The 10,054-nt window shown below is 46.6% G+C and overlaps 2 protein-coding genes across 2 annotated transcripts; one reads left to right on the plus strand and one right to left on the minus strand.

Moving 5' to 3' along the window:
• The first annotated feature begins 2,604 nt into the window (after positions 1–2,604).
• On the plus strand, positions 2,605–2,901 carry LOC139273672 (histone H4-like). The gene has a single exon (XM_070890708.1). The coding sequence runs from the start codon at positions 2,605–2,607 to the stop codon at positions 2,899–2,901; it is 297 nt and encodes a 98-aa protein (XP_070746809.1).
• Positions 2,902–9,369: 6,468 nt separating this feature from the next.
• Positions 9,370–9,681, minus strand: LOC139273664 (histone H4). Its single transcript, XM_070890703.1, has one exon. It carries the CDS (start codon positions 9,679–9,681, stop codon positions 9,370–9,372), a length of 312 nt encoding a protein of 103 aa, XP_070746804.1.
• Between the last annotated feature and the right edge of the window lie 373 nt (positions 9,682–10,054).

Raw genomic sequence — 10,054 nt, forward strand, 5'->3', positions numbered from 1 at the left:
TGCGTTGAGTTCTCCAGAACCGCGTTGAAGGTGATCGAAAGATACATTGTCGCTCCCTCAGATACATCATGATCCGGGCTCTGTGACATTCTGTTGACTGCACAGGCACTTAACTCGGTTCCAATAGACTGAGAACAATTGTTGTACAGCCCAGGTACCTGTGGTTATAATCCAGAAAGCGATTCAGAATTTTACAGTTAGTCCTATGGGAGTGGAGGATATAAACCTCGATTGTATTAATCGGGTGATCTCATTCATGGACCAGTGCTGGGTTTGGGTTGTGTCTGGTTGCTGATAACTTTCTATAGAACCGTTCTACACATCTGGTGTGGAAAATCTGAGTGCTGTTGTACTGCAGTTAGGTCAGACAAGGACACTGTTTGAATCACGGTTTCCTCTCTCCAGATACTTTACTTTATTATAAACATATACATTCATTACAACTTTATTTTATATTTTCCCCATCAGTTGTCCATATCATAACTAATATTTTTCTGGTATTATTATTCTCAAAGCAAAATACTTCATTGAGCCAGTATAAATATGATATTTCTTCCATCCAGAACACAAGACAAAGTGCAGGCAGCTCCTTCTCGCATACAGTAAGTACATTATCACTCACAGAGCGCAGAGACACAGAACTGACCTCAATCCTGTTATCACAGGCAGCAGAAGCTGTCAGTCCAACAGTGATCCAAAGTGGCTGAGTTACATTGTGAATCTTACAGCCACACAGAGCGGTAGGATCAAATGCTGTTTCACTATTGAAACATATCACATTCATATACCAGATACTGAAATATACAGAATAAAACCCACACTTGCACACCAGAAACTGATGGGTATAGATTAAACCCACATTCATAGACCAGAAACTGACATGTACAGATTAAACCACACACTTTTTACCAGAAACTGATGGTTACAGATTAAACCCCAGAAACTGACAGCTATGGGATAAAACCAATACTCAACTACCAGGAACTGACGGGTACAGATTAATCCCCACTTTCAAATATCAAAGACTGAATGGTACATCTTAAAACCACTCTCTCATACCAGAAACAGACAGGTACAGAATATCACCCACACTCGCATACCAGAAACTAATAGGTACAGATTAAAGCCCACAATAATAGACCAGAAACTGATATGTACAGATTAAACCCACACTCACATACCAGAAACTGACATGTACAGGTTAAACCCCACATTCGCATACCAGAGATTGAAATGTATAGAATAAAATACACACTCACATATAAACTGACAGTTACAGAAAAAATACAGTCACGTATCAGAGACTGACAGGTACAGATTAACCCACACTAACATACCAGAGACAAATGGATACAGAATAAACACCACACTCAAATACTAGAGAGTGACAGGTACAGATTAAAACCCACAATCACATAACCGAAACTGAGAGGTAGAGAGTAACCCCAACAATCATATACCAGTAACTGACAGGTACAGATTAAATGCCACATTCATATACCAGAGATAGACGGGTACAGAATAAAATACACACTCTCATACCATAATCTGACACCATCAGTTCCGGTGAGATCCAGACCGCCGTGCGCCTGCTGCTGCCCGGGGAGCTGGCCAAGCACGCCATGTCGGAAGGGACAAAGGCGGTGACCAAGTACACCAGCTCCCAGTAAAACTCCACGCTGTCCTGAGAGAACAAACCAGAAACACAACGGCTCTTTTAAGAGCCACCTACAACCTCTCTGAAAGATCTAAAGCGCATCACCCTTTAGACTCAATTTACTGTAATTATTTCCTGAACAAGTGTGTTTGGGAACCTTTGCAGTTCCAGCTGTGGATTTAGTTTTGAATTCTCATAAGCAGCTTCACTGTCTGGTTCGACGTTAGGACCGCTGTTGAATTTCCCGCCATTCATGCTACAAACACGATTCATTGTTGCTCGTTCCCATTTACAGCGCCTGCCGAGGAATTAAGAGCTTGTTTAGGGAATGAGGCTCAGATTTCAGTCACCTCATTCTCTCGCAAGTCCTTTACAAGTTTTTTTTTCAATTCCTGTTACGGTCAATCCGTTTATTAACCCGGGACTCCCTGCAATGTAAAAACCCAGAATGGGAGTTCGTACAGAGACCAGAACGGGAGCAGTGTGAACACTCTATCCCTCTTCCCTTTTCACAGAAGGGCTCCCAGTTCTGGTCTCACTCCCACCTGTGCGGAAGATCAATCCATGATTTGTGATTCCCAACTTTTACACAGTTTGAGCTGGAATGTGCCCCGTTACAGAATCAGTGGGGATTGATTGCCGTCTGTTACAGACAGATTGACAGTGAATGAGAATTTAATTTTGATTGTAACAGCCTGGAATTAGTAAGGGAAATATGGAATAAAATAAAAGGAAGTAAAACCTGTTTGTAAACCTTTGGCTAATGGTGCATTTATTAACATAATCCGCACTTTAAAAAATTATTGGCGGTGTTTTTGAAATTAAAAATTGTTCGAGGTGTGACTGTTGAGGACCGGAATTTCCGCCCTCGTTTCATTGGTGGTCTCAACAGACAATGGGTAAGGCGAGAGATTAACATTCAGCGGCGATTTCAGTAAAGAATCATCATGACTGGAGGAGGTAAAGGAGGCAAAAGACTGGGTAAAGGCAGAGCCAAAGTGCTCCGTAATAACATCCAGGGCATCACCAAACCAGCCATCCGCCGCCTGGCTCGCCGTGGCGGTGTCAAGCGGATCTCGGGCCTGATCTACGAGGAGACCCGCGGGGTGCTGAAGGTTTTCCTGGAGAATGTGATCAGGGATGCGGTCACCGACACTGAACACGCCAAGCGCAAGACGGTCACTGCCATGGATCTGGTGTACGCTCTGAAACAGAGCCGCACTCTCTATGGATTCGGCGGCTGAATAACGTGACCCTTTCTCCCAAACACAACACAAAGGCTCTTCTCAGAGCCACCCACCTCCTCACAGAGAGAGCAGTGACCTGGGGAACGGGGGCGAGATAGTTGATTTACATTTTGTTCTGTATAGATATGTTTTTTGCCAAGATCTATATTGTGGTGTTAGGTGTTTTAAATCAGCATATACACGATGGACAGAATGTCCTTTTAGTCTTCAAATCATAGACATTTACGGGGCATTCCAGATGAAGGTAATACTGAAAAAACTAATGTAGTTAGAACATAAGAACATAAAAACATAAAAACATAAGAAATAGGAGCAAATGTAGGCCATACGGCCTCTCGAGCCTGCTCCGCCATTTAATACGATCATGGACTCGGGTCTACTTCCCTGCCCTATATTCCCTTATTCCCTTATCATTAAGAAACTGTCTGTTTCTGTCTTAAATTTATTCAATGTCCCAGCTCTCTGAGGCAGCGAATTCCACAGATTCACAATCCTCAGAAGAAATTTCTTCTCATCTCAGTTTTAAATGGGCGACCTCTTATTTTAAGATTAAGCCCTCTAGTTCTAGTTTCCCCTAGCAGTGGAAACATCCTCTCTGCATCCACCTTGTTAAGCCCCCTCATAATCTTATATGTTTCGATAAGATCACCTCTTATTCTTCTGAATTCCAATGAGTAGAGGCCCAACCTACTCAACCTTTCCTCAAGTCAACCCCCTCATTCCGGAATCAACCGTGTGAAACTTCTCTGAACTGCCTCCAAAGCAAGTATATCCTTTTGTAAATATGGAAACCAAAACTGCATGCAGTATTCCAGGTGTGGCCTAACCAATACCCTGTACAACTGTAGCAAGACTTCCCTGCTTTTATATTCCATCCCCTTTGCAATAAAGGCCAGATTCCATTGGCCTTCCTGATCACTTGCTGTACCTGCATAGTAACCTTTTGTGTTTCATGCACAAGTACCCCCAGGTCCCGCTGCACTGCAGCACCTTGCAATCTTTCACCATTGAAGTAATAACTTGCACTTTGGCAGAAAAAAATCAAAGAGCATGACCTCACACTTTCCAATATTATACTCCATCTGCTAAATCCTTGTTCACTCACTTATGTCCTTTTGCAGAATTTTTGTGTCCTCCTCACCCATTGCTTTTCCTCCCATCTTTGTATCGTCAGCAAACTTGGCTGCGTTACACTCGGTTCCTTCTTCCAAGTCGTTAATATCGATCATAAATAGTTGGAGTCCTAGCACTGATCCCTGTGGCATCCCATTGGTTACTGATTGCCAACCTGGGAATGAACCATTTATCCCCACTCTCTGGTTTCTGTTTGTTAGCCAATCCTCTATCCATGCTAATATATTACCCCCAACCCCGTGAACTTTTATCTTGTGCAGTCAGTAACCTTTTATGTGGCACCTTGTCAAATGCGTTCTGGAATTTCAAATGCACCACATCGACTGCTTCCCCATTATCCACCCTGTTTGAGACATCCTCAAAGAATTCCAGCAAATTTGTCAAACATGACTTCCCCTTCATAAATCCATGCTGTTACATCCATGTTACAGCAGTGACAGATAAGAAAGGTGTTGAATTAAACGATGGGAGGAAGGCAGCATCAGGGCGGAAGGACAGTGAGGGTCCCTTGCCCTCATAGAAGGACTCCCAAGTCCTGATCAGAAGTGACCCTCAGGCAATCTCGGTTACAAACCGGTCAATGTCTCGAACATGTAAAAATGTAGATCGACATACACAGCTGTTCAGATTATTGAATGTATATATAGAAAAAAACGTGAATGAACCTTCCTCATAAGTCCGGCCGTCATTAACCATTTTTGCTTGAGAGCAGAATAGAAACATAAAGAACAGAGTATAAATCGGGAGGGGATGTAATTGATGACCTAATTTAAGAATTTGAGATTGTGGCGAGCAATAAATCTGATTGGATGTTTAAAGATACCAATCAGAGAGATACAGAACAATGGAAATTGACAACGCGGCCAATGAACCAATCACAGTCATTGCCTTCACCCATCCCTCATTAGCATAAGGTTGTGGGCGGAGTGTGAGGCTGCCTATATAATGCGAGCCCGGAGCAAAATTTCCTTCATATCTGTACCTGACTGAACAAGACGATGCCTGAGGAAAAGAAACCAGCTTCGAAAAAGGGTGCCAAGAAAGTCATCAAGAAATCACCACCAAAGGGCGGCAAGAAGCGCCGAAAGTCGAGGAAGGAGAGTTACTCCATCTACATCTACAAAGTGATGAAGCAGGTTCACCCCGACACCGGCATCTCCTCCAAGGCCATGGGCATCATGAACTCGTTTGTGAACGATATTTTCGAGCGCATCGCGGGTGAGGCTTCCCGCCTGGCACATTACAACAAGCGCCGCACCATCAGCTCCCGGGAGATCCAGACCGCCGTGCGCCTGCTGCTGCCCGGGGAGCTGGCCAAGCACGCTGTGTCGGAAGGGACAAAGGCGGTGACCAAGTACACCAGCTCCAAGTAAAACTCCACATTGTCCTGACAACAAACCCCAAACACAACGGCTCTTTTAAGAGCCACCCACAACATCATTGAAAGAGCTGCACAAATACATCACCCTTTAGACTGAATTTACTGTAATTATTTCCCGAACAATTGTGTTTGAGAACCTTTGTAGTTCCAGCTGTAGATTTAGTTTTGAATTCTCATAAGCAGCTTCACTGATCGGCTTGACCTTGGTGTCGCTGGAATTTCCTGCAGTGAATAAACTACAAACACGGTCCCTGGTCGCTTTCCCTTTGTTCTCAGACCCGTTCATTCACAGCGCCTGCCGACGTATTTATTTTTGGGGGCAGGGAAACTCCGATTTCTGTCACATTCTCACTCAAGCCCTTTTCACGAGTTTTTTTATTCCGTTGCGCTCAGTCCGTTTATTAACCCGGGACTCTCCGCAGTGTAACAACCCAGAATGGGAGTTTGAACAGGGGCAGTTTGAACACCCTGTCCCTCTTCTCTTTTTACAGAAGGACTCTCAGTTCTGGTCTCACTCCCACAGCAGCTCCTGTGAAAAGAAGTTCACTTTTACAAAGATGGAGCTGGAATGTGTCCCGTTACAGAATTAGTGGGGACTGAGTCCCGCCCGTTGCAGACAGTTTGAAACTGAAGCCGAATTTAATCCTGATTGTAACAGGCTGGAATTTGCAAGGGGAACATGGAATAAGACAAAAGGAAACAAAGTGTTTTGAAGTATTTGGCTAATGGTGAAGTTACTAACATAATCCGCAATTTTAACAATTTTTGGCGGGATTTTTGAATTTAAAAAATCGTTAGGTTCTGGCTGTTGGGAACCAGTAATTTCCGCCCTCCTTTCATTGGTGGACTAGACAGACTGTGATTGGTCATCGGAAACAGCCAATGAAATCCACGACAGAGTGACCAATCACAAGTTCGTTCCCTGCATCCCTCCAGAAGCTATAAGAAGGGCAGATGTGGGAGGAGTTTCTCATTCTTTGTCTGAACTTGTGGATCGTGAAAATGTCTGGAAGAGGAAAAACCGGCGGTAAAGCTCGCGCCAAGGCCAAGTCTCGCTCCTCCCGGGCCGGACTGCAGTTCCCTGTGGGCCGTGTTCACAGGCTCCTGCGAAAGGGGAACTACGCTGAGCGTGTGGGTGCCGGAGCCCCGGTCTATATGGCTGCTGTGCTCGAGTATCTGACCGCTGAAATCCTGGAGCTGGCTGGCAATGCGGCCCGCGACAACAAGAAGACCCGCATCATCCCCAGACACCTGCAGCTGGCCATCCGCAACGACGAGGAGCTCAACAAGCTGCTGGGAAAGGTGACCATCGCTCAGGGCGGGGTGCTGCCGAATATCCAGGCTGTGCTGCTGCCCAAGAAAACCACCACTTCGTCCAAGACCAAGTAAAGCGGACAAGATTTAATCTAATAACCCAAAGGCTCTTTTCAGAGCCACCCACAGTATCTGTGAAAGGGCTGCTTACTGTCTTAATGGAGTCAGAGACCTTTAATTCATGTACCGATAGATTAATCTGTTTTAGACCTGTAAACATAGAAAATAGGTGCAGGAGGCGGCCATTCGGCCCTTCGAGCCTGCACCACCATTCAATAAGATCATAGCTGATTATTCCCTCAGTACCCCTTTTCTGCTCTCTCTCAATATCCCTTTAGCCATAAGGGCCACATCTAACTCCCTCTTGAATATATCTAACGAACTGGCATCAACAACTCTGCGGTAGGGAATTCCACAGGTTAACAACTCTCAGTGAATGAGCTTCTCATCTCAGTCCTAAATGGCTTACCCCTTATCCGTACGCGGGAGTTTTCAGTTCCCGGTCTCTGCATTACGGTTCTCTGCTCTCACATACACTCTTCCCGTTAACAGCGAATAATTGAACTACAATTGTCACTCAACAATTGTATAAATACCGCCACCGGTTCTTTAAATATTCTTTAATCTGTCTGAAAACGAGAGAGTCGGCGATGATGAATTAATGTAGTAATAAAAGGGCCTAGTTTAATTCTGGTCTGGTTTGAGATAGTTTGAATGCTGATTTTGTTTTCGGGAGCTCCGGCCGTTCCCGGGTTGTGTATTTCTCTGCTAACCCAGTCAATTTCGACCGCACTGCATCAGCGAGCGATGTACACATACAGGATCCGTGTCCATTGCAGTGCTTCCCAGATCTGCCTGCCCCCATTCTCCGGCAACACCGAATGGGGAAATTGTGCTCTGCCCCGGGGAACTTGGGGTCAGAGCGACGTAAAGCCGATGTCAGTTTCTGAAAATATTAAAGGGCTCATCAGTTAATCGTCAATAACTCCCATGTGAACCGAGCTGGTATATGAACACACGATCATTAATCAGTCCCACACCCTCTGCCCGTCCCTACAGTGGGTTAATGAACAACACGAAGCTTTGGTTACAAGAGATCGCAGCTCTTTCCTTTGCTGATTTGGTGGCTCTGAAAAGAGCCGTTGTTGCACTTGGTGCTGAAGCTCCGAGTCGGGGCAGGGGGAGTCTAGGCGCGCTCCCCGCGGATGCGGCGGGCCAACTGGATGTCTTTGGGCATGATGGTAACTCGCTTGGCGTGGATGGCGCACAGGTTGGTGTCCTCAAAGAGTCCCACCAGGTAAGCCTCACTGGCCTCCTGCAGGGCCATGACGGCGGAGCTCTGGAAGCGCAGGTCGGTCTTGAAGTCCTGAGCGATCTCCCGCACCAGGCGCTGGAAGGGCAGTTTGCGGATCAGCAGCTCGGTGGATTTCTGGTAGCGGCGGATCTCCCTCAGAGCCACGGTGCCGGGTCTGTAGCGATGAGGCTTCTTCACTCCGCCCGTGGCCGGAGCGCTCTTCCGGGCCGCTTTGGTCGCCAGCTGTTTGCGAGGAGCTTTCCCTCCGGTGGATTTGCGCGCTGTCTGCTTGGTCCTGGCCATTTTCTGAACGGATCTCAACACAATCTGGGACACAGCGACTGGTAATGTAGAGCCTCCTCTTGTGCCTCCTTTTAAAGTGTGTGAGGGTCCGCCCCGGGGCTGTGATTGGCTGCAGCCCGACCGCCAATCAAGTTTGAACCAAGCACCAATAGTGAAAATGAAGGGCGGAGAATACTGGATCCTGATTGGCTGAACTGAAACTGAAAGTTGGTCAATTTCAAAAAGCCCGCCGATTTCAGAATATCAACCAACAGAGATTAAATAAAATCTAATTTCCCGCCAGCAATTTAAGAATCCCGCTCTTTATAACGGCGATTGTGCCCCATTATAAGTCACCAATCCCATTCTGCCACATTCCGGTTTGAATTCTGTTCCATTCCCTGATCGGTCTGTACCGGGCGGGAATAAATCCCCGGTCACTGCTTCTTGAAAACATAAAGTCCCGCATCGATCCCGCCAGTGCCGTCCCATTTAACCGATTCTCACAGAAACCTCACATGACAGGAATTATCTGTGTGGGGAGACTGTAATATCTGGGACTGTGTATCCTGCCCAGTAATTGTGACTGTCAGCCGGAGTTTTTGATCTCTCATATTTACAATAGTTGTAAAATATTTAATAATTCCCATATTCCTACAGCGACTACACTCCAAAAGTACTTCATTGGTCTTGTTCATTGGATGTGTTCGGGAGGGAGTTGGATGTGGTCCTTGCGGCTGAGGGGGGGGGCGGGGGTCGGGAAGTGGAGGTGCTGGAGTGGGTGATCAGCTGCGATCTTGTTGAATGGCGGTGCAGGCTCGAAGGGCCGAATGGCCTATTCTACACCTGCACCTATTTTCTGTTTCTGTCTTGAGACGTTCGGTGGTCGTGAAAGGCGCTATATAAATCCAAACCTTTCTTTCCATTAATTAAACAGCCGAAACCATTTCCCAACCCAAATGTCCGCGCTCCGATCCCCGGGTCGCTGCTCTCTCTGTGAACCGGTGGGTGGCTCTTAAAAGAGCCTTTGTGTTGTGTTTGGGGAAAAGGGTCGAGTTATTCAGCCGCCGAATCCATAGAGAGTGCGGCCCTGCCTTTTCAGAGCGTACACCACATCCATGGCAGTGACCGTCTTGCGTTTGGCGTGCTCAGTGTAGGTGACTGCATCCCTGATCACATTCTCCAGGAAAACCTTCAGCACCCCGCGGGTCTCCTCGTAGATCAGGCCCGAGATCCGCTTGACACCGCCACGGCGAGCCAGGCGGCGGATGGCTGGTTTGGTGATGCCCTGGATGTTATCACGGAGCACTTTACGGTGCCGCTTAGCTCCGCCTTTACCCAATCCTTTGCCTCCTTTCCCTCGACCAGACATGATAATGACTCTTCAGTTAAACTGCCGCTGAATGAGAAGTGAATTGCTGCCGGCTCCTTTTTATAGAGCCGGAGCCGACCTGACTGAGAAAGCGCAGAGTGAGAGAGACGGGAAGGGGAGGAGACAGAGTCAAGATTGACAGACAGAGCAGAGAGCGGCCTCTGATCTTCCAGCTCCGCCTCCAGCTTTCTGCAGCCGCCAATTTCAAACCGTTTTCCGACAATAGAACCGAAACAGACTCGGAATTTATATTCAAGACTTCCAGGAACCTGAAGCTTTAAAATAAAGTCCCGTTACAATTAACAATCGCGAATATTCCCGCCGATATACAGCCCCTTCCCTGTCAATCTCAGACCTTGTTCCATCTCCCCAC

The sequence above is a fragment of the Pristiophorus japonicus genome, chromosome 9, assembly GCF_044704955.1.
Source record: "Pristiophorus japonicus isolate sPriJap1 chromosome 9, sPriJap1.hap1, whole genome shotgun sequence".
Lineage (NCBI taxonomy): Eukaryota > Metazoa > Chordata > Chondrichthyes > Pristiophoridae > Pristiophorus > Pristiophorus japonicus.